Genomic DNA, 25,316 nt, shown 5'->3' with positions numbered 1-25,316 from the left:
TCTCTCTGCCTGTGTGTCTCTGTGTGTTTCAAGTTGTTTAAGAGCTCAGCCAGCGCTACCCCTTGTCCCAACCTGCCACCTGCCTGTGGCTGTAACTTCAAAGTCCCCTCTATCTCCTCTCCCTTTTTGAGAACTCCCTATCTCTCACTTGAACCTGGAACTATATATATGTATTATTCAAGATAAAGGAGCAGGGGATTTTCCTGGGTCTATGGGAGTGTGTGTAACCCACCTGTGTCCAAGCCATGTGTACTGATCATTCTATTATTATCCTTGTGTAGTGAGAAAGTGACGGAGGGACACAGTGACAGACAGAGTGAGAAAGGGTACATCTGTTTGTACAAGTTCTCAGAGTGCCAGCACAATATATGGAGGTGTGGGCGTATGTGTGAATACTTATGCACACATGTCCATTTGCACCCATATGGGCCCTACTGTGTGTGTGTGTGTGTGTGTGTGTGTGTGTGTGTGGGTGAAGCAGGGCTATACGTGCAGGCTGGCAGTGGTAATCAAGCCCACTAATTACTTCCTGAGCTGAGAGAGCTGTCAGAGAGAGGAGGAGGCTGCCACAGATGGTGAGAGACCCACTCTGACGCCAGGATATACCTCTTCATCATTAAAGTGTGTGTGTGTGTGTGTGTGTGTGTGTGTGTGTGTGTGTGTGTGTGTGTATGTGTATGTGTGTGTGTGTGTGTTTGTGCGAGTATACAAATTATACTTTAGAATCATACACTGCATGATACATAGTCTCAGGGAAAACAGTGATGAATTGCTTATCAACTATATTTTTAATTCATTGATCCATTTTAAAGTTGCAGCTGGCTAGATTTTGAGCTTGGAAAAGTTGTCTCTTGACATAGATCAGTTAAAAAAAATAAAAATACAGTTCAAGGCTTTAATTTCTCTGAGGCATGCAGTTAAATAGACAGCAGTCATGGTTGAACAGCTTGTTTGTAGCTAGGTTGTTAAGCCAAAAGGTAATCAGCAAGTAGCTAACAATGTTTGAGACCAAATGCCACAGCAAACATCAACCGGACCCCTAACCCAATAAAAGTACATTCATCACTGCAATTGAGCTCAAAATGATTAAATTGACCAACATAAATACTTTGAATTTTGCATTTAAGCATTAACTTCTACTCCACAAAGGCAAAAGTCAGCAACTACCCGGAGTGTGAAACATTGAGCAAAGGTATTCTTTTCCAGTCTAGCCAAATGACCTCTGAGATCCATGAATCCTTGATCCCGATGATTTGAGACTGATGGACTAGCAGCCATCTCACCTTTAGTATCTTTACTCTTTATTTAGACAGTCTGAAAGAAGCAAGGGAAACAGAGCCAGGGAGACACAGGAGAGAAAGCTCTGGCAATATTTGATCCCATAACAGTGGGAGCACACTTGTTGCTCCAGAGGCTGGGGATTTAACCACTCGACTATCTCTGGGCACTAATGTGATTTGCTCACTCTGTAAGAGGTTATTCTTTATCCTCTTGTCCTCCTCTGACTGCTAACTAAGGTAAATAACCAAATCTAATTTTCAAAACTGGATGTACTGCTTCTTTTTCATCTGTACCACAAACTTACACCAAGCCCCTTTTCCTCCATAAAACACATATTGAACCAAAAACAATGGCTATATGCACAGTGAATATAGCGCTACACTGAACAACCTCAGTGCCACTGACCAGCAGAGACCCTTTTCCCTTTGGCTGGATGCCCACTGCTGAATCAATCCCTTCTTCTTTTGCTATGCCCCAGAGACACCTGGGACACCTGAGTCTCTTCCCCAGACACAGTGACCTGTCTGGCTACCTTCCACCAGACCTGCCCAACAGTCTGCCAAAGTGCCTGTGGGCAGGCTGCTCACTAGTGGACTCCTCTGCCCTCCCTGTCCCCGGCTCATCCCCTCCCCAGACAAAGTGCCGCAGGCTGGCTACTCACCACTGTGAGGAGCCCTCGGTGCCGCTGACCTCCAGCAGGTCGTAGTCGTCCTCTAGCTGGAAGTCGGAGAAGACCAAAGCGATGGTGTCTCCCGGCTCGGCCAGCACCGTCCAGGTGCAGTCGGCGTTGTTGTTGTACTCCCCGGGGTAGTTGGGGCTGGTGATCACCCCGCTCTGGCCCCGCAGCGTCCCGCCACAGCCATCATCCGCTACGAGGAGGACAGGAGAGAGCAGAAGGGTTTGTAAAAGGGGGATATATAGACAGATAATTGCAGTCATGTAGTAAAGAGAGATGTAAAGAAGACAGACATACATATAAGCAGACAAATGGAAACAGTCAGAATAGAGTCCTGCAAAAGTGCCATTTATCAAGACATTGAACCCAGCTAGCTGCTCATACACGCTAAGTTGTTCTGGATAAGAGTATCACCTACATGTCTAAAATGTAGGAATGGAAAACTGATCGGACAGATACTAATTAAACTTAGTGATTATCAGGCAACCATCAACCCCTTTGAGAGAACACTGGGATGAAAGAAAGGCTGATGACTGATGACACTGATGACTCAGAGATCATGATTCAGCAAGAAAAGATTAGAGAACTATGGTACAGAAGACTTCAAGTAACTTTGTGGTTGAAGTTTTGCCAGCAAACTTGCATGCTCTTTTACTTTTTTTCATTTTCATTTTATTTAGTTTTTTTCTATTTCTTGGGTGGCAACAAATTATCTTTTTGCCATGAGCCAATGTGCAGACTTTTAAATTCAGGAGCACAAAAAGTGTGTGAGGAGTTACAACATGTTGTTTCTTTGTCTGCTATTTTCGCCATAGGCCAAAGAGACACCAGTCATAGGATTTCAAAATGCCCTACAGTGCTTTCACAGTCAGTGGGGAGCAGCGCCGAGCGTGTGATGCAACCTAATGCAACGTGGGGGGAAGTGATTAAATTCTGATTAATTCAGATTTGTGTTAATCAAAGCAACTCTTCCCTCCTCAAGATTGCTTTAAGGAGACCATTAAACAATAAAGCATGCATTTAATGTGTTGCCACCATAATTCCCCCGCCCAGGTTCTGATATGTTCATTAGACTTGAACAATGCAGTGTGGTGTGATGTCTGGACTGCAATCCCTGCGTTGTTTGTGGATACACTGATTTCAATACATGACACGACTATGTCACTATGTGCTGGTGAACAGGTGTGACATATCAAAAGCAGCTTTAACTGACACCTGCGCCTTATTACTTTGTGCAATTATGTGTGTGTGTGTGTGTGTGTGTGTGTGTGCATATGTGTGCATGTGTATGTGATACGGTACACATGCATGCTAGTCTCCATGTGCATGCATTAAAAAGCAATGAGGGTCATTTGACGGCAATAGACACCAACTCTCTAGGTAAATAGGTGAGTGCAAGTGTACTGCTCGCTTGTGTGTGAATCTTGCCTATGTGTGTGTGTGTATCTGTGTCGGAGTGGCGTGGGATTCATTAGTGGCGGCCAGCTAGCTGTGTGTGGTGTTCCGGGGAGGGGAGGGGAGGAGCTCAGAGGCGCCGGGCCCTGCCAATCATCCATCCTAGCTGTCACCACGGCAACCCCCCTGGGGGAGAGCGAGGGAGTGTACGGACGAGCGGAAACCTGTGAGGTGTGAACTTGAATAGGAGGGGAACCACGACAGAAGGGCGAAAAGAAAGGGATGAAGAGGATGACAGGTGACAAGCGAGGATGGGCGAGAGGAAAGTGGAGAGGGGGGGGGGGGGGGGGGACGATGAAGAGAGAGAGAGGGGATGGCGAGAGGGGTGACAGGTGACGGTTGCAGAGGGAGTGGCGGGGAGTAGACGGGAGAGAGAAGAAAGGACGAGGAAGTGGATTGATATTCCACACCAGACGGTTTCTTCACACTTGAAGGAAAGCCTCAGCCTCCAAACTCTCCCCATCACCTTGACTCTCTCTCCCTCGCTCCCTCCATTTTGTGACTTCCACTGGCCAATAAAAGTGCTCTAAAACAATGGGAATCTGAAAATGGCCAGAGCATGGGCCCCATCAATCCACAAACTATGGAACACGGCAATGCATTAACACATGAGGTGTGCAGGAACTTATTCAATCTCCTCTCAGTCGATTGCAGATGTCAGTTTGCTTCCCACGGTCGAATAGTGCATATTTCCAGGCTGTCACTTAGGATGTCATGGTTTTCCGTACAGCGTAGGGAGTGTCATGGCAACCGAGCTGTGGGGCCGCATGGGTGACGGATGCAAGCGCGCAAAACATTCATGTAGACGTTTAACTCTAACCCTACCCAAAAGACACACACACACCCCAGCAGAACCTAGCAAGCTATATGGAGTATCACAAATGTGACACAAAAGTACGCCTCATTTTGTAATTGGTAGACTAGAGCAGGCACACACACACACAAGAAAAATAGATATTGAGTGTATGCGCTGCTATAGTTAGCTGCAGTGACATTTACTGTAGAGCTGGGCCATAGTAAGCATTTTCCCTCAAATATATGCTGGAACAAAAAGGGACACATACGGTCTTACAAAGTGTAGAGAAAGCAGTGCTGTACTGAAGACTGAGAACAGATGCGGTAGGCAAGAAGAGGAGTTGGAAAGTGGCGGAAAGAGATGTGTTAATTTACGTTTTAAGTGACCCCATAAAATAAGTGATAAATAGTTTTGGGGAGCACAGCTGAGTGAGCAAATGGATGAGAAAAAGATAAGAAATGTAAAACAATATCTGTGCCATCGAGGGCCGGGCTATTATCTATGACTCGACTATCCAACAGCGCTGGCACATTAGCCCTCCCCTGGGTCCAGAGCGGTGACCGTGCCAAATGTCCTCCCCGGGTCCTCGGGTACAATGTGAGTTCTGCTCTTAAACATATGGGCAGGCTCTGTAATTGGAGTGACATTAACAATACGCTTATGCATTATGGGAGAGCGCTCAGGTGTGTACGCTGACTTTTATGTGGCACCAGGAGACCTCAATTAATCACAGCGGAAATTGCCAGTTTCTAAAACTTGTTGGCGTGTAATTTCTGCTGAGGAGGTGGCATAATGACATCCTTGGGTGCCTGAGCATTTTATTTCCAGTGAGGTCGCCCTGGAAGGTATGGGGGAGGAGAATGGAAGAGGTGAGTTTGGAACTGTATAGCAAAAAGGTTAGTGAATTAGGGAAAGGAGAGAGAAGGAAAGGAGAGGACAGAGAGGTTGAGCAAATGTTTGAAATTTGAGATGTGAAGAATGAATGGCGAGAGGCACACAGGATAATTTGGCACATATGAATGGACAACAGGGCGTGTGTGCATGTGTGTGTGGGTCTGGGTGTGTGTGCATGTGGTTGGGTGGGTTGCTGGGTGGGTGGGGGCTGTGCTGGCGCGTGTTGCCCAGCCATGTGTGCTCCTATGTGGGCTTCCTGACTCCCAGCCTGGCTACAGATGGCACAGTGTCACAGCGCTCTGCTCAGCAGGCACACTGACACAAACCATTGGCCACACGGACACACAGGCACACACACACGGCAGCAAACGGACACACACACACAGACATGCAAGCTCGCATGCAGACACTTGTGTGCATTTTGATGTAAGGCTTTGCTTTCATACAATGTCCTTCAAGATCCACAGATCATATGCAATATGCACAGAGGGCTTTACATATTATTGCCTACAGTGGACTATTTTGAGCAACCGTATCATGTTGGGTCAGACAACACACACTGGCAGGTGTCGCTGCCGCGGGGTTCCTTGCTAACTGTGAGGGAAGGACAACTGGCACAAGCACCTGACTGGGAAGTTAACACATGAGGTCCTGTCATGGTAAATAAGATATCAGTAGAACCACAGCAAACCTTGTCGAGTGACGTGGAGGTGCGTGTTAGAAAAAAAATACCTCTAAATTCTTATAGATGTTTAAAACAAGTTATATGACAGAGACTTGGTTACTACTATATTTGTAGATTTTTCATTCAAAATTGTGGCTAATCTAATTTTGGAATGGCACACTGACTATATTGCATACATGTGCAAGTGTGTGTTGGCATATTTGTCTGCCTGTACACCTTACATCCGCATGCACTGCAAAAAGTCATCATGTTCACTGAAAATTCTGAGAACTACACTTGTTCCAATTGTTTTAGGAATTTTCTAGAAGCAACTGTCAACATGGCAGAACAACAGAGATCACTCCACTAGTATCAAGAAAACAACACCTGATTGAAGAAGAGATTCCAGTGCAAAAAGGCTGATTTGCACTGGAAACAGGTGAAATTATCTCATCCCATCGGAAGAATTTTGTACTTGTTCTCATAAAAATAAGACTGTAAGACTTAATGCTAGATGAAATGGCCTTTTATGGTGGATATTTCTGCAGCGTGTCCCTCCTCTGTACCTCTGCAGTAGGGCAGGGGGAAATCCCAGGCGGCGGTGCCCGCTGAAGTGGCGAGGCAGGACAGGGTGGTGTGACCCTCCAGCACGTAGCCCGGGCTGCAGCTGTAGCGGATCTTGTCCCCTATGTTGAAGGTGGATCCCTGCTGGTGGCCGTTGAGCAGCTGCCCGGGGTTTCCACACGTATAGCTGGGCAGAGCTGGGGAGAGACGGGGGGGGGGGAAGAGAGGAGGTTAATGAGGCAGGTTATGGTGGAGTCTGAAACTTTTTTCCTGGTAATAGCAGTGGAAAGGTTGCTGGTTCAATCCCCATACCCAATACATTAAGCCCCTGTTTGTATGTGAAGCCGACTCCAAGGACAAGTCCAGGAAACTAGCAAAAAGTAGCCGAAAATGCTGTGATACAACACAATGTGCAGTTGATTGCAAAACATCCTTGGGGTTGTATCTGTCCTTGTAAAACAAAATAAAACATTCATTCATAGTATTTCTGTCATCCATATTTTATGTAGGCCTATAGGCAATATTGGGCCAGGGTTAGAGGATGAGTAACCTGACATGTTTTTGTATGTCAAACGAATAACTCCTCAGAGCATGAATAAAACCGGTGACCAGTTCTAAACATGCATTACACACACACACACGTGTCCTCGCAGTCACCCAGCTTACAGTCCCAGTCACACTTGCACACTCCCACACTGCAAGGGAGCTGGCCAGAGCATGTGTTGGACTTTGGATGAAACTCAGTCTCTCCACAGGGACTGGGCTGAACTCTGGAGAGAAGAACAGAATGGCTCCTATACAGCAACCCGGCTTACTGGCACCTCACCACCGCACCCACTGCACACTCGCTATTCAACTTGATCAGAGGAGAGGAGGTGTAAAAAAAAAAAAGATCTCCATATCAGACTCTGACCATATCTTAGTCTGGCTTAATGTCTGTTCTATTCTGGGTATCAGTCTTAAATTCTTATTTTTTTCTTAAAATAAGTGGAAAAAAAAATCTGCCAATAGGGGTTTGTGGTTTCAACTTGAAACAAGTTGATCTGAATTGGAAACAAGTTGATTTGCATTGGAAACAAATGAAATTATCTTGCCTGATTGGTAAATGTTTGTTCACTTTTTTTAAGAATAATGTTTTTTTAAGGACTTAATAATAGATTGAATGACTTGTTAAGATGTGATTATTTTTTGCAGCGTAAATATATTGCAATTCTCTGCTTTTAATTTGTTTTTTGACTTTGAAGTATAAAAATAGCCCACAACTGTCACGCAAGCATTGCTTTCAGCCTAACTCAAATGTACAGCAAACGGATTCAAAATAGTAAAAAAAAATAAAAAATAAATCCCTCTGAATCCCGCCTTGTGTTTTACCATTTATCCTCCTCCCTTTCTAGCGCAGCAAGCTAGAGCCTCCTTACAGCAAGGTCTAATAATCAATCATTTTGCCCAACAGTACCTTCCACAGAGCTTGAGCTGTGAGACTAATTGGCTGGTAAATAATGTGAATGCAAACAGTCGGCATCCAGTCCACTCTACAGGGGGAAGTGACGAAGCTGAGACAACAAACATGGCTCCTAAGTGCTAAAGGTGTTGCTATATCAATGCAGCTTTCCAAAGTTGGTAGTCACTAGGGTTAGACCGGTTTGCCGATGTATATTGGGCTGTACTGGCCTTTCATTAAATATCATATAGACTATTGGCCAATAATGTTGTCTACCACCAACATGACGGAGGTCCCTCTCTCACCATAGCTACATAAAGCAGTCAGTAAAACCTGCAATGACATTTTCTTTGCACTTTGCATTTAATTTATTCATTTCTTGTGAATTAATTCTACATTTAAAGTCAGTAATGCATCCCCTGTGCGTACAGTGGGACACCCTGCCTCCTTGTCATTTGTATGGGTTTCAGTGGAGAGTTCTAGACATGATGGTGTAAATGCTGTTTCAGAGTTTTTTTTACCCTTGTAATGGTCAAGATATTTAATATTGCCACAAAATTTCGACAAAAAAAAATCTGTTTCAATCCAAAAAATGTTGGTCTCAGTATTGGCCTTCAAAAACCCATATTGGTGGAACCCCAGTAGTCACCCACGACATTACCCCACTTGCCTAAAGTAGCTCTTGAAGAACCTGTTTAGTACCCAGACACTCTCCCTCTGCCCCATTGATAGATTGCCTTGTCACCTTCAGGCTCCAACGTGCCACAGCCTTTATTTTGACCAGCCAAGGCCTCCTTATTACAACTCCCCACCCATCACTATCGGATTAGCATATACACAAGGACTTTGCCCATTAGCATATTAGCCGATGGGGCTGAGGCGTCAGTGCAGCATAGCCACAGGGGGCCCTGGTGGCGAGAGATGGTAACTGCTTCCCCCCTGTGGTTCTGACTGTAGAAGGCTGGATCTCTAATCTGCACTGCCTGTGTCAGAAGATATTGAATCTGGGAATAGAAATTAGCTTGGAGGGTGAGGGGAGAGGAGGGTCGGCTGGGATGAAATGGAAGAATGGAGAGGGAAAAGAGAGCAGCGAGGTATAGGGATAGTGTGGGTGGAAACGAGTGGAAGCAGATGAGAAAGAGCAAACGGCAGATGTGAGAGATAGAGGAGGGAATGAGCAAGGCAGTGCGGATGGGAGGGAAAACGAGTGAGAGAGAGAGAGAGATGATCAGGATGACTGATTTCATTACATTAGTACTGATTGAGGGCACAGCACTGTCACATTGGAGATGTGAGTGTGTGCATGTGTGTGAGAGTGTGTGTGCCCGTGCGTGTGTGTGTGTGTGTGTGTGTGCATGTGTGCGTATGTGATATTCCCATCACACTCTCCATTTCAGGTTATTAGTTTGGGCAGTAAATTAAGTCTAATAGTGCCATTACTGGTGCAATCCCCAGAATAGGGCTGCGCTTGGAGCGCTGAAGGGGCAAACACTTTTATTTTTTTATTTTTTTGAACAGCTGACAGGGGTTCATCAATATTCTGTATATTCTTTCAATATGAATGAATCTGTCACCCATAAACATCAAGAGTAAAAAAAACACTGACATTATATACACAAGTGCAAACTGTACCCAAAACAGAAGTTGTTTTTTTTTCTGTACTGTTCCACGACAATGATTTTCAAAAAAAGGAAAAAAAAAAGAATTGATACGTGGTAAAGAATTTTGCTGCAGCCAAAAATCCCATTCATGCGAAATAATGTCTCTCTATTTATGTATGCAAAAGCAGGTGGCCCTGATTGAATATCTATATAGCAGAAAGCAGGAAGCCAAGGCAGCGGTGTATAAAAAAAAAAGCACAAGGCCTTTTCTGCACTATGTGCTTTAAACTCATTTGTCACAATCTACGGCATTTATTCCTGCAAGCAAAATCCTAGAGAGAGAGAGCGAGAGAGAGAGAGAGAGAGAGAGAGAGAGAGAGAGGGAGAGAAGGAGAAAGACAGAAACAAACACACAGACAAAAGAGCTTGAGAGCAGTAATGAGAAAACAATTTTGAATATTTGCGAGGCGACTCCGCATTACTCTCCATTAATTTCCCCCCCTGCACTTCCTTTCATACATCAAAATTATTTCACAAATGATTCCGCAACACCACAAGCTTTATAGCCTTTAAAGCGCAACTTAGCAGCACTTAATGGCTCCTGTTTCACGTCGGAACGGTGCATTCCTTCCGAGGGGGGGTTGGGTTGGCTTCTCCCATCACGTGCATTATTGCACCCCCCCCCCCCCTCCCACCCGCACCCCAGCAGCCCTGGAGTAGTTTGTCATGGCAGGTCCATAAGTCACCGGGCTGGGAGACTGTGACATGGCCCGTCCCTGGGGCCCGGACGCTTTGAGCACTTCCACTGCTGAAACGGCAAAGGGTGCTCCTCGTCCATCAACGCGTCCCTCACTACAGCGCGCGCCGGCCGACGTCGCTGGAGCCGTACGTACGCATACACTCAAGCGTACGCAAACTTCCGCGGGCGCACACAAACACACACACGCACAGAGAGCTAAGGAGCCCTGCCATCCATCACTCCATCCGTCCCTTACATCGTCTGCATACATTCCTTTTCTTCTTTCCCTTCTCTCCCATCGCCTCTGTTTCCTGGTGACTGGGACGAGGGACAGTGGCGATGGAGATGGTATGGACCTCGTCTCCTGCGGGCTGACCTTTTGACCCTAATAAGACTGATGCTCTCTCTTCTTGGGTGTCTTCAAGCCTGTTCCCCCAATTTGTCATCCTCTCTTCCCCGGGAAAAGGGAATACTTACATACCCTTGCATACTGTAAAGCCCATTTGTCATGAAATGGCTCTTGAAACAGCTTATCCTGCAAGATAGAGAATCACGAATGTGTAGCACTTTGTAGCGAGAGGCTTCCTATGAAGAAATCTATTCATTTTTAATAGATACAATATAACAGATGGATACAGTAGCTCCATATAGTAGCTGGTGAGATAGGAAAAGGGTAGAGGCAAATGAATTTCAGCTACGAGTTCTAGGTAAAAATTAGTTTACTGTGTCTCCTGTGTTATGAGGACTGGGAGAAATAGGCTGAGGGCGGAGAGAGAGAGAGAGAGAGAGAGGAGAAAAAGATGTGGAGAAGACAGGTGGAGAGACAGGTGTGCCTCAATACACTTGATCCATCATCCATCAGTCAGCCTGTCTGCCATGTGTCAAACAGAGCTGGAACCGGCTCAAGCTTGACATTGCAACAAAGTAAGAAAAGTATTTACACACACACACACGCGCACACACACACACACACAGCCTTGAAAAGTATTGTGCAGGCATGGTACAGTATGCACAAATGCATATAGAAGGCAAGACACGCTCTATTCTTTATCCTCTCCTGTCTCACATCACTCCTCCCCTCCCTTCTCAATCACTAGCTTCCTCATTTTTCTCTTTCAATCTGCGCTTTCCCTTCTCTCAGTCTCCCATCCACTGAAATAAACAAAACAATGCGGAGGGAATTGCGGCATTGTGGCGGACGGCGATTACGACTGACTCATACTTTGAAGTGAGAGAAAGAAAGGGGCGAGACAGAGGGAGAGAAAGAGAGAGCGAGAGAGAGAGAGAGAGAGAGACAGATGGTAGGGAATACACATTTGCGGTGATGTTTGGAGAAGCAGCATAGGCTTCAATAGCGGAAAGCTACACGCTGCATCACCTTGCTCCAGAACAGCCTCCTACAGTGGGAAACAAAGTAGGACACATAAAGACAAGATGAAGACATGGCGGCTCACAGTCTGGCGTTAGTTGAATGGAGTTTACCTTATTTAAGAAATCCAGCTTCACTCTAAATCAAAGGCTTGTCTTTACCTCTTACTTTTTTGGTGTTCATTTACTTACTCTTCTGTTTTGCATTCGCCTCAATCCACCCTGCCATCTCTCTCTCTCTCCCTCTCTCTCTCTCTGATTTCCTCCCTTCTTCCAGTCCTCTCCCTTCCTCTCCCTGCTCTTCCTGCTATGCGTTTGGAAGTGACATTGTGAGATCGATCCCAACACACAGGCGCATTAGCTCAATAAGCAGTTTCTGCTTTGTCAAGTAGCAATTCAATCAATGCCTCCTGTTCCCCACACATGGGCTGGACAATGGCTGGCAACTCCCATCACTTCTGCTTAGAGAGGCTGAGCAATGCAGGAATGAACTCTCTCTTTCCATCCTAGAAATAGATAGCACCCTAAGGTTGAGTGTGTGTGTGGGTATGCGTTATGTGCATATAAATAAAATACAATACATTATACACTAACAAAATACTACACTCGATTGATGTATGACTATTGGATTCATGTCCTCAACTACAAGCAAACAATCTGAGTCTCTTCCAATGTCAGGTGATACCAAGCGAGAGCGCCTGGGTGTTTTGCCTTCCTCCGGTCTGTTTCTCTGGCTATCGATCTGTTTCTTTTTAGCCATGGTTACCGCGGGGCTCAGAGCGCTGCTACAGGGTCTTTGTAGCTGGCCATCGCCGCGCTGTCCCCTGCTAAGTGTTAACACAAAGTGCCATTTCCCCTCTGGAATCAAAACACAGATGCTAGGTACTAAAGTGGAAATGTAGCAGTAAAAAAAAAAAAATCTGTCTGTGTTTGCTTGTGCGTGTGCATGCAGGAGTGTGTGGGAGAGAGCGAGAGAGAAAGTGTGGAATCCAACATGGACAATTACGGTCATTTTGGGCTTCAAGACATTGCGTTGTCACAGTGTGCGTCCCCATCTCACCTCTAAGTGACATAACAGTTCACTAATAAGTCTCGCCAGATAACAATTCAGATAACATCTCATTTCACGTCTGGATGGAAGATGCTGTACTCGGTCCTTCAGTGGGAAGAGGTTATTTCGGCCAATTAAAGGGAAAGCAAGACAAAGGTGTGTGTGCATGTGTGTGTGCATGAGCATGTTTGCCCGTTCCTCTATGGCGCGGTTCTGCCTAAACCCTAGAGAACCAATACCTGGAAGGCCTACCTAGAGCATCTACACAACACATAGGCACATGACACACATTTATACATTTACATATTAGATTATATTTACATATCCTTAGCAATGTCTGCACATCTGCATGTGTAACCGCTTGCCTGAGAAAATAGCAAACCCAGGCTGAATCAGCGGTGAAAGCAGAAACTGTCATTTGAGTGGCCTAGATTAAAATGAGTGGGCCAATATTTTTCCGGGAAAATCATATCAAAACACCTAATCATTACGTAAGTGAAAATTAGAGCATTCATAATTCATGTTTAAAATAAAAACACAGGATAAATGTGTCCAATAATTCCATTCTTCTCAACAAGCCTGTTAAATGTCAAGTGCACCAAAACAAAAACAAGAGAAGACAAGTGCCATAATAAAATAAAAAAATAAAATAAAATAAAATACGTATTTCATTTTTAAGCACAATGCATCCCACTGTAACCATCGGCCCAGACCAGATGAAAAATACCTCAAAGATCTTAAAGTTGCATTGACATGAGTGAAGGCTCACTCATGTCACCACCACACTGAGATGTGGGATGGCTCATTGGACTCCAGAGAGAGTTTAATGTTGGTTGGTGATGACATTTGACTCAGGACAGAGAGTCCTATAGATTAGTGATGTCATTTATGCCCCTCCCCCTTAACTGATTTCCTGTTTTTTGATCATCTATATCTATTGATTCTGAAACCACATTGATATGTATGATGGGTGGATGTTTTTTTTTTATTCATCTATATTTATCCCACGGTCGCACTGAGATCAGTGATGGCTTTTCTTTGTATATTCCAACTTGCATAACTGAGTAGTTTCTTCATTTACTGTATCTTCTAATTACCCAGCTGAAGAATTTTATTTGTTGACAAAGAAAAAACAAAGAAATAAAAAAGGAAAAAAAAAATCACTTTGTGAAAAAAAGGATTTTGTACGACTGATTCGCCATAACATAATGACATCTGATTCAATTTAAAAATGTATTAATCGTAACAATAACAAGTTGGGCTAATCTTGTTATAACATAAGGAATGCTTGAAATTGTGCAGGCAACGGCAGTCATCTGTCATGGAATCAGAGATCCCAGCCACTTATAAACATCTCTGTTGGGAACAAATGAAGGGATGAATTAATACTGACAAATTTCTGCATCTGTTCCGGTCCTCTTAGCCATGGAAATATGATTGGATTTAAAAAAAAAAAAATGGATTTAAAAAGCTAAAGAATGCCTCAACTAGGACAGTGTTATGCTAGTCAATGCCAAAAACTGGTGTCTATAAAACCATAAAATTGGAATAGAAGGGGTTTGGGTGTTAAATTGGCCAAAGCAAGGCCGGCCGCACTGAGGCACCACCTAAGCCTCTTTACAGGGAAAACCCTGTAAAGAGCCAAATAAGTCACAGCTTATAACAAATTACATGCTTGTTTAACATTTAACTAATCTTAAACATACTGGTTATTCCCTATTGTTTCATACTATATAATACTGCAAGGAATAAGAGGAAAGGAGAAGCAGATTGAGTGCGTAAAAGCACATCCCAAGAATTCCATGCAGTAAATTCACATTATGCTCGAAGAAATGTGTCATGTTTGTTATATACCTTGTATTTTGTCACTATTTATCATTTAACTTAATATATATATATATATTTTTTTTTTGTTTTGTTTTTTTTTGCCTACTTAAGCGCTGAGATCCGTTACAGACAGCTGACCAAGGTGGAAGTTATCTGAAGTACATTGGCAACAGCAGTGAAAAAGCGTCTTAATAAAGGAGTTGAATTGTGAAAAAATTGTGTGGTACTAAGTGTTTGGACAGCAAACATCAGATCAGACTGATCATTTCCAATCCACGCTGCAAGTCAGGCCCTTCCCATTTACATATCCACATAAAAATGGACTCTGTAAACAAATTGGAACCGTGAACAGCTCACCTGCTTGGCAATAATAGGCCTATATTACAAAATCAGCTTATTCGGTGGTAAATAATACAAACTACAACAGCTCCAGTGCATTATACTTTTTTCTATCCATAAGAAAACAAAAAATAAAAATACATATTTAATACAAACACCTTAGACCTATTTTGGCCCGCCCGCCTTAAATAGGTTAAAATAGGTAACGTTCAACTATCAAGGCAGCCATGAAAACATGAAATCATTATGTCCACAATATCTTACATATTGGCAAGTAAGTATACAATAGGTCACTTTTATTCAAGATATATAGTCCTAGGCTTGGCCTAACAAAATAAATCAACAGGCCTACCTTTCTTCCTTTTCATGCTTTACAGCACAAAGCGTAGACACCTGGGCTTGGTGTTAAATATGGATTATTTTATAATAGCCCAAGGAGTCACAGAGTTCCCACTCAAATGACAAGAGGCTTGATTTTTCAGATGGTCAGTCAGCGTGTAAGAGCTGATGGTTGGTTTGACTGGGCCTGTTACGAAGAAGAGTCTCTCAACACACGAGGGTGATAATGACTCTTAGTAGTCTATCGATGTCAATTGATGAAGGTCTGTGGCACAACTTCAACGAATTCCTGACCATTGTGTACTTTCCAACTCAGTTGCTATATAACGGTCAACTCAGCAGCCAAAACAGAGGTGTGATTGTGACTACATTGGCCATGTGGTCTATGGCACATAGACCGCTCCTGTTCTCATTATTCCATACTGATAGTCCTGGAAGTGGCCGTCCAACTCAATCAGCTGTCTGTCAGGGATTTCCTGCTTTACCCTGCTGCTTTTTTACACTGGCAGTTCTTCCGTTTGGTTCATCAAAATCACATTACAGTTGAAAAACATCCTTGGCATGGTAGATAGGGGTAGCAGCCCTCAAACAATATACTGTTTTTCAAATTGGACATAAAATCTATCTCATTGTATCCCAGATATGTCACTGTAAATCGTAAAGAATGTGGCGACATCCTCGTAAATGCATGAACGTGTACAAAATAAATCTGGTGAAGCAAAGGTGTAGCGGAGATGTCCTTTTCGCACTAAGATAACGCTATGTGAGTGTGACGTGTACACTACACCTAATTGAAAGATATTACACCAACGCTACACTTACTCTACATGTGTATAATGCCTGTGTATCCATTCTAAGTCTATGTAAATTCTTGGCGTACTCTTAAAGGTTTGGTCAGATCTTACAGGTCTTGGTCTGACATTGGTTAGGCATTCCAGCTACTGGTTCTCTACAATATTGACTGGGCTACCTCGTCATCATTCCTGGGTGTGTGCTTGTGTATGGTCCTGGTCCTGGTCCTGGTCCTGGGCATATGCGTGCCTGCTTGTGCGTGTGGGTACGAGTTAATGTTGCGCCGTGAGAGTCGCTGCGTCAATGGATCGGGGTGAGAGATCTGGCTTTGAAAATCCCTGTCTGATTTTCAGCTTAGCTGTGCATAAAGCCTCTCTGGCTTGACAACAAGTGAGATTTGAGAGTGAGAATAAGGGTTTGCACCTCTGTACACACGCACACACACACACACACACACACACACACACACACACACATACACACACGCATGCATACAAATACAGACTGGAATGAACTCTTGATATCCTCATTTCCCACGCACACGACAGCAGGTGCAGTAAAAGGGCCAGTTGCTGTGTGGGAGGCGCTGAGGTGTGAAGGAGAGCTCATACAGAATTGATGGCTGCCGACACTGTCTGCGAAAAGCAATAATGTGCCATTCAGCAGCCATGTACTATATATGAGACTAAACTAAGAGGGATAGGGGAGCCAGGGAGACCCCGAGGAAAGGCAGAAGAGAGATCAGAGGGAGAGGGAGAGGGAGAACAAGAGAACAGCACATCTGTGGACAGCCTTGACTCTGGCTTGAAGCATCTAAATCCTTCTGGCTTTGCAGGTTGATCTCTCCACTGACATCACTCTTTCAACAAGGAAAATCATCGCAATCATGTTGTCACTGCTGCAAGCACACGTGTACAGGCACACACAGACACATTTATGCGAAATCAAGCAGGCATAAGTGTATGTGTGTGCACTACCTACACAGGTATACTTATATAAAATAGACACGGAGCACGTTAATTGAATGCAGAGAGACACAGACTGAAGCAAGACTGAGAACTAAAAAGTTGCTTTAGAACAGATCTCGTAAGAATGCATCTAATTTATGACTGCATTCTGTCTTGTGGCAAAAAGAGAGAGCCAAGGCATTCCAAAAATCTGTTAAAAAGCCTGTATTTGGCTGGTCATAATTGTAATTTAAAAACTGCGGAAAATACATTTTGGCCCCATTGCCTATACACTGCTAAAGGCCATGGGGCTAAAACGTGTGGACGGCAGTTTTGAACTTCTGTCTAGCCAAACAGAACAAAGGCAGATTTTTTTGGGGTGACCTAGCTCTCTCTTTTAAAAAGTAATGAATTACTTTACTTATTACCACCTGAGAAAAGTAATTAGTTACACTACTTATTACATTACTTTTGCGTTACACCCTAAAATGATTGTGTTAGGCTTACTTTCATTCATTGGGCCAATAATTGTCGACCTAAGCCCACACTACCAGCAGAAGTAGTCTACATAATGACAGACACAAAATCTGTCTTTTAGGGTTATTAATAAAGATAGAACCATATAGCATTAAATTCCGACTTTACCACTTTGTTGGCTTGTTCATGTGCGCTCTACTCGTAATTCTGATATTTCCTACATGACTTGACAAGACATAGGATAAGACAAGGGGAATCTGTTGGTTACAGTATCTGTTAGATCAGTAACTGTAATGTGATTACAGTAACGCGTTACCCCCAACACTGGCACTAGAGAACCCCTTTTTTATCCAAAGAGCACCATACCCTACAATCTTTAACATTAAAAGCCAGGAAGCCTTCCACCCTCCTCTCTGTTTTCCTGCATTCTGTCTTGCTTTGCTTTCCCCTCTTCCAGTCCTCTCTCCCCTGCTCTCCAGGTTGCCTTGGCAACAGTCAAGGCCCACCAGGGAGGTCTTGGTGGATGGAGGAGTGTCGGTGCGTAAATGTGCAGGTGTGTGGAAAACATGAAAAAATTGAATGCACGTTTTTCCTTGGAATAAAATAAAACTCAGGATCCTCCCACGTGTGCAACCCTCCTGACAGCACTCATCAGGATCCGGGTCGCACCAGCCGTGTCGCCACATTTATGCTGTCGCTTCCCATGCTACATGACAAGGATGTGCAGCAGCAGACTGCCGTCATGTACTGTACATGATGCAAGATTCAGCATCCTCCTGACGATTATGTACACGCACCCCTCTTTTTTTCTGGTCAACAGTGTATTGTCAATTCAGACTGACATCCCATTAACCATCTCTCCCTCACACCTCATCTTTCTGCTGTCTATCCATCTCCCTCTGCTTGTTAATCCTCTGTAGTTCTCCGACAATTCAGCAATCTGACTTATGCAGAAAATACAATCCAAACGCCTTGATGGAGGAAAGGTTCATTTGGAAGGCCAAGGATCAATCAATACTTTTACTTAACCTTGCTTTTTTTCCACCTGCAACTCTGTCTCTCTCTCTCTTTTTCCTATCTGTGGTGAAGGGTAGGGGAATCCAAGGCTGGCCACCCTTTGAACTTTTCAAGAGGGCTATCCCTTTGTTGTCAACGGCAACGCTTTGATCCAGCAACACTGACCCTGACGTCAAACACATAATATATACACATATCAACATGCACACCCCCACAACCATATCCCTCTCTCTCTCTCTGTTTCACATACACACAAAGAGACATAATAAATGCAGCATACAAACCTTAACAAGCATGCCACGCATGAGATAATAATGAGAGGAGTAAACTAAATTGGCAAAGACCAGTTGTGGAAAGAGTACTAAAATATCCTACTCAAGTAGAAGTACTGTTACTGTGCTGATAGTTTACTAAGTAGAAGTAAAATTGTGTAAAAGTGTAAAAATCTACTTAAGTAAATCTACTTAAGTAAAAAGTAGCTCACTAATTTATTATTAAATTACTTAAAAGTTGTTTACTTCTTATAAAAGTGAACATTGTTAGATGTGATCTTTCATATTCAATTCCAAAAGGACAAGAGGACAGAGTTCAAACTAGATTATTTTAATTGGAAAATCTGGAAATGACAAAATTGGCCAATTTACAATTGGCCAATTTTCAATCATTTCAGTTTCTGATGCTGATTTTGAACAAAAAATGTCCTTTGTAATGGATGTGATTTAAAATGTAGTGAAGTACAGTACTACAGTAAAAAATGTACTTGAGCAAAAGTAAAATTACTGACTTAAAAAAAACACTCAAAAAAGTACACATAAAAGCTACTCAAATTACAGTAACATAAGTAAATGTAATTACTTTTGTAGTAAATGTAGTTACTTCTACCCTCTGGGAAAGAATCATGGGTTTTGTAAGATTGCTGAAAAGCAACAATGGTTATTGAAATTATCCTAGTGTTTGAGAGAGGGTTCCCACTGGAATGGACTGTTTTACTTGCAGTGTAAGTGGCTGTGACTGGAGCCATTTACATCGTCAGAGGCATGTCTAAAGTGGCCCTCTCTCATTGACCCTGCAATAATCATCAAGCCAACCATACTCAGGCCAGACGTATCGCTCTAATAGGGTACATTTGGCCAATTATTGAACTGGAGGTATGTACCTAAGATGAGTCATGAAATCACAGAACCCATCAAATTACTGCGTTCCAGTACATGGCTAGGGCTCTACTGCATTATAGATTTCTTCAATTCTGACTGACATGATAGTTCACAATACGCCTTCTTCTCCTCCTCCTCTATCTTTTATTCTCCTTTTCCTCCCATGTTTACCTCATCCTATTTTTTATCATTCTTCATTTCAGCTATTTTGTATAGGATTCATATTATTACCCCCCCCCCCCCCCCCCCCCCCCCCCCAATCCAAACCCCCACCCCATAAAGCAGCAGGGTGCCTTTATGTGAGAGGAGGAGCTGTTTGGGTTTTACCGGTTCCCTGTCTCCTCTAAATCCCATCCAGTATTCCCCAAGCTAGGCTCTTCTTTTGATTCCAGGCCTAGGGGTGTAGTTCCCCAGGGATGCACCATTCTATAGTCAATGCTTGTTCCATCCTTTATGATGTTTCTTCTCAACTTGGGTATCACAAAGATAGATTAAGTTATTTTGTCAAAGATACCGACACATTTGATGTGGGAAGAAAAATTCTGATCAAATGCAGTATACAGACACACTGACGTTCGTGGAAAATGAACAGTACTGAAGGTTCACACGCACGTGCCATTCTGGGAGTGCGTGAGGGAGGCTCCGTGTTAACTGCTGCGGCTCAATGAAGTGACATTTGGAGGTGATCCAAGTAAAGCCCATAAATAACCCATGTGATCATCATGTTGTCGCTCAATTCACATTGCACAGGAACTGCACGCTCATGCATACACTGTTTTGCAGTATGAAGACAACGAGGCAGAATTCCATTCTTAACTCCCACAAAAGACGCCAACTTCACTTCCCCCCCCCGTTCTGAGAACCATGACTCCCCCAAAATACCCACTGTCTCCTCCCTTTGACACAACACATCGACTTGTTCCCGGTGTTTGCCTCATTACTCTGAATAGCGACTGTGAATTAAGACCGCAAATAGAGCACGTAGCGATGCTAAATGACGGGTAAGAGACAAACACAAAACAAACAGGTGTGCTGTCACTTCATGCTTCGGTGGCGATGCTTTTGCACCGCGCGCGCTCGAGCACGAGTATGTCAGGCACAGAGAGGCAGACAGTGAGACACACTGGGACATGGACACACATCAACACGAGGATGAACACACACACACACACCAAATCAGCTAAAAGCCCAGGTTCTGTGTGACTCATGTGAAGATATTTGTCTCCTTGCAAGCAGCCTGAGGAGGAAGGTTTATTTCTCGATGACACTCACTCTCTTCTCTTCTCTTCTCTTCCCTCCAGTAAATCAGCCTGGAATGGCCAGGGCTGTTTCTCCACTCTCAGGGTCAAAACAGTGGAAATGCAGCCGAGTACAACAAGCATCGATTCTCAATAAGTGGAGGAGAATAGGAACAAACACAGCCGACCCATGTGTTTGTGTAAAGGGATGAAATTGCGCATTGGACAGATGCGCCCGTGCCTGTGTATCCGTGTGTGCATGAGTCTGTGTGTCTGTCTGTATTTTTTTGCTGGCTTATGTGTGTATCCATGTGTCTAGCAATTTGGAAAGATCGAGCACTGCAATATATCACAGTATAGATTGAATTATACCCAATCCAATAAAGAACAATCAGCAATCCTATAACTAGTAAGTGACCAATACTTAAAACATTCTAAGTGTATATAACAGCCATGCTAAAACAATTAAATTTGCACTAGGATACATTTTAAAGTACATAGAAACAATATTTATGTGGCTAAATTATAACAAACAAATCATTGAACAAAGCCAACATGACCGCAATTTCCCGTAACAAATGTACTAGACCTCAAATTTGACCTTTGACATTTAGGTGGCTAACAAGTGAATACTACAACAGTCGATAAGGTCTGAAGGGGATGAGCGGAGGGAATTGGCATTGGCTGATCGATAAGGCCGACTTGATGAATGGCTACGCATTAGAGCAGCCTAGTAAACGGAGAAATGATTAAACACAGCAGCCAAGTGGGAGCCGCTTGGTTTATATCAATTAAAGCGATGGCAAAGAATGCACTGGTTACTGTTCATAACCGTCACTGGGTATTTTATCACAGATGGGAACATGCGTGGAAGGCAATATCGATGTATATTAGATAACACAAAATGCTTGATGGTAAAAGGAGTCTTACTGAACTTGTGTATGCCTAAGTCTCCGGTAGATAGAGTTTATGTTGGTAAAATTAAAATTTCAATCAAACTAATTGAAGAAGGCAATTGAGGGGAACCAAAAGAAGACGCCTTGGGCAGCAAAGATATCCTACCTAAAAGACAGGATGATTATATACTGTCTTTCTGAATAACTTTTTTCCTCCAACAGCTGGACATTTTCTGGATCAATAAACTGTCATACCAATTTACCTGGGACAGTAAAGAGTAAACAAGCCAGTAAATACCACACTGTCACAAACAACAGGTGAGAGATGTTTGATATGGCATTGCGTGGCATTTCTAGTGGATCTGGGTGGTGACAGCATACCCCCGAGACCCCACCCCCACCCCACCCCCGCCCCACCCCCGCCCCCCACCCCCTCAGGCTGAGCTAACGCAGAACCCCCGCTATTCGATCAATACAGACAAACTCTTTAAACAGTTTCATTCTCTCTCTCTCTCTCTCTCTCTCTCTCTCTCTCTATGCCTCTCTGTGATGAGTGTGATTGAACATGAAAATACAACACTACACACACACACACACACACACACACACTCACACAGACACTACTCCCCACTGTGCCAAACTCGCCTTTCACCCCCCCCCCACCCCCCCCACCCCCACTCCCTAACCCTGCAGGGAGATAGACTTCACCTTGCAGGAAGCCGTCGTACTATAGTTTACATTTCCGTCCTGCAATCAAACCACAAGTGGACACCGTTTCACTCCGCCCTCAGCCTTCTCACCATAACGCTCACACTCAGCACGTACTCTCGCATCGACACTCGCCAAGAGACAATGAACTAGACCGATGCCTTGGTTCAGATCAACAAGAAAAGAGGACATGAGTCTCAGAGCGTTCTACCAGATGCTGCAAAGCTCTTTCTACTTTGCACCGCTTGCATATTGTGGAAAAAGCTCCATGTACAAAAGGAGATGGCGTCACCTAGGTCTCGCACGCACGCACACACTTATACACACACACACAGATATTCAGACGCACGTTCCCACCTCATCCCAGCTCAGAAACAATGACACCCTAATCCGAGGACAATACGGGCACTAATCCGCACAAAACAGGGATTGTACGGAGAGACAAACGTGGGAGCGAGGGAGAAAAAGAGCTAGCACGCTAACGAGCATCGGGGGCTAATCCTGATGAGAGATAGAGAGGCTGGGAGAGAAGGATAAAAAAAGAAAATACTGTTAGAGAGAGAGTAAGAGAGACAGAGCAAAGGAGAAAGAGGGAGAGTGGGAGTTTGGGAAAGAGAGAGAAGCAAAGGTAGAGCGGGAGAAGGGCAAAGGAATAAAAAAGAAGGAAATAGAGAAATACAGACCAATGTTGATTAGGACAGTAAAGCAGAAAGGGACAAAGTTCACAATTGGAATGAAAAAGGGGAGGGGAGAGGGGGACTGGATGGAATGATAGATAGAAAGAGTGATTGAGGGGAGAGTAGAGGGGAAGAGATATGGATGAGTAATGGGAAAGAGTTGACAACTCGCATATCTCATAAGCCCTTACTGTAGCTTTCACGCATGGATTGCTGACTCCCAATATGTGATCGGAAAGTCAAGTAAAAGGGGCTATAAACTACACGCACAACCACACATACGCACACACACAGTAAAAAAAATCATGCAGGAAGCCATCTGAAAAAAGTCAGACACCATTCAAAACTTCCAATGTGGTATGATGTCATTGAAAACTATTTTCTTGCTATTTTCTGCCTATGCACTTACTCACGCCCACACAAACATGGACAGCCAGGTCTGAGACAATTACGGTTGGTTTTGCCCGCTAATAGAGACAATATCCTGTCGCCTGGACAAAATTTCCATTCAAAATCAAGACGTCAGACCTCCTCACGAAACAATACCTGTCCAGCAGCAGTCAAAATAAGTCATGAGTCATGATGGCTCACTTCAAAACTTCATCCCATCCAAAGCAGAGAGATGAATAGAGTTTTCCTGTCATTTATCCCACCATTAGCCTCTGCAAGGTGAACACAACATGTCATTTAACTGACTGTTACCGAAGTTACCGTGCACATAGTACATAAAAATGGTTGTACGCTGTATCAACCTTTATTGGAAAGGGGGTACAGCTTCAGAAGGTGAACTCTCGCCCTTATTTACAGCAAGTCGACTGATGGGGGTTATCTGAGGGAGGAATTAATTACATCGAAGCCTATGATCCAACGGGCTGAGCAGATGACATTTACAAGAGGCCAACCGAGGCGCTTAATTACACACTTTCATAAAGTGGCAGAATTAGCGTGCCAGACTGGGACCACACATAAACAGCAGAGGAATAACAACACTAGCAACCTTTCGGAAAAGTCAAACAAAACGGGTAAAGGGGATGAAGTAATTTGGGTGACATTTTAGGCGGTCAAAACTCGATGACGAAGTGCGATGTCAGAGGAAAGTGAGAGAAATTCAGGAAATGTTCGAGTGCTGTTTTGGGGGAGATGAGCTCACTTGTTAAAAAATGCATGCGTATGGAGAGGGGTAAGCGTTGTGCATGTGTAGCAGTGCAGCAAATGTTTGGCGTGGCCTTCCTTGTGTTCCTCTGACCTGCTTTTCTTGATGATGCTCCTTCAACAAGGTGGAGCTAAAAGACTCCCCCAAGTCTCTACGCATTACCTCACAGGTGTGAGTCATCACTCTCGCACTCTCTCTCTTTCTCACCATCTATATCTCTCTATCTCTCTGCTTCTCTCACCCTCTCTTTTCTTTATTTCCCTCTTGATTTCCATTTGTTTCTTCGCCCTATTCCCCATCTCCCTTCTCCCTTCTCCCTCTCGATCTTTCTCTCTCCTCAATTCTCTGGCTAGCCCTCTCTCACCATTTGATGTCTCTTTCTCCTCTCTCTTTCTCTATATATCTCTCTCTCCCTCGCTCCCTCTCTGTTAGGATGCAGGGAGGGTAGGCCCTGTCAGTGTGTAGTCTGTCAGAGTGGAGACAGCAGGGAGCACTGAGGGTCTTTCAGAGAAGCCAAAAAAAAAAAAGAGACAGGCATGCCAGAAACACCTCAATGTTCACTCTACCTGACTGCACACACACACCCTCATATGTGCATTCACACAAACACACACAGAGTTGTGCACAACCCTCACACACACCCTCAAACACAAACACAGGCACACAAACCAAACCAATAACCCCCCCTCCCACTGCCCTAGTATTCGCCTCAGTCTGTCACTTTGTGCCATTGTCACACAGCTCACACCTCAGTCGCTTCCCCAAAGCGGGACAGCCTTCCTCTGCTCTGAGCCACCAACATGTGTTCAACTAGTCACAAAGTCACACACACATATGCAGTCTCACGCAGTCACATAAACACTCACACACACAGACACTGCCCCCCCCCCCCCCCCCCCCCCCCCCCACCCCCCCCCCAACCTCCAGTCTGGATGCCTCCAGTCTACTTGCTTGACACCCGGTCAAACGTCCCCCCCGCCATAGGGTCATATTACCAGAGGGACCGCGCTTGAACTGTGTGACAAATATGTGGTCGCCCACACATGCAGACAGCCGGAGTTATAGATGGACACACACACACAAATACACACACACACACACATACAGCGTTGGCTGCTCTGAAGCCTTGCAAACACAAACTCACCCAAAGCCAAGGAATCACAGGGAAGGATGACCTTTCTGTGCACGCTCCACTGCACAGCGGACGCATCATGCTGTGTAT

At 44.2% G+C, this 25,316-nt stretch overlaps 1 protein-coding gene across 1 annotated transcript in view; it reads right to left on the bottom strand.

The window, feature by feature from the left end:
• csmd2 (CUB and Sushi multiple domains 2) overlaps positions 1 to 25,316 on the bottom strand; it is a 235,940-nt gene that overhangs the window by 162,980 nt on the left and 47,644 nt on the right. The window contains exons 4-5 of the mRNA XM_078290607.1: positions 6,333 to 6,527; positions 1,943 to 2,150 (exon numbers count right to left, since the gene is read on the bottom strand). Of these exons, the coding sequence (XP_078146733.1) occupies positions 1,943 to 2,150; positions 6,333 to 6,527 (403 nt within the window). The remainder of the gene's footprint in view (positions 1 to 1,942; positions 2,151 to 6,332; positions 6,528 to 25,316) is intronic.

This window comes from Centroberyx gerrardi, chromosome 19 (assembly GCF_048128805.1).
Source record: "Centroberyx gerrardi isolate f3 chromosome 19, fCenGer3.hap1.cur.20231027, whole genome shotgun sequence".
In the NCBI taxonomy this organism is placed as follows: Eukaryota; Metazoa; Chordata; class Actinopteri; order Beryciformes; family Berycidae; genus Centroberyx; species Centroberyx gerrardi.
The sequence above is the reverse complement of the archived record's forward strand: the minus strand, read 5'-3'. Positions and strand labels throughout refer to the sequence as shown.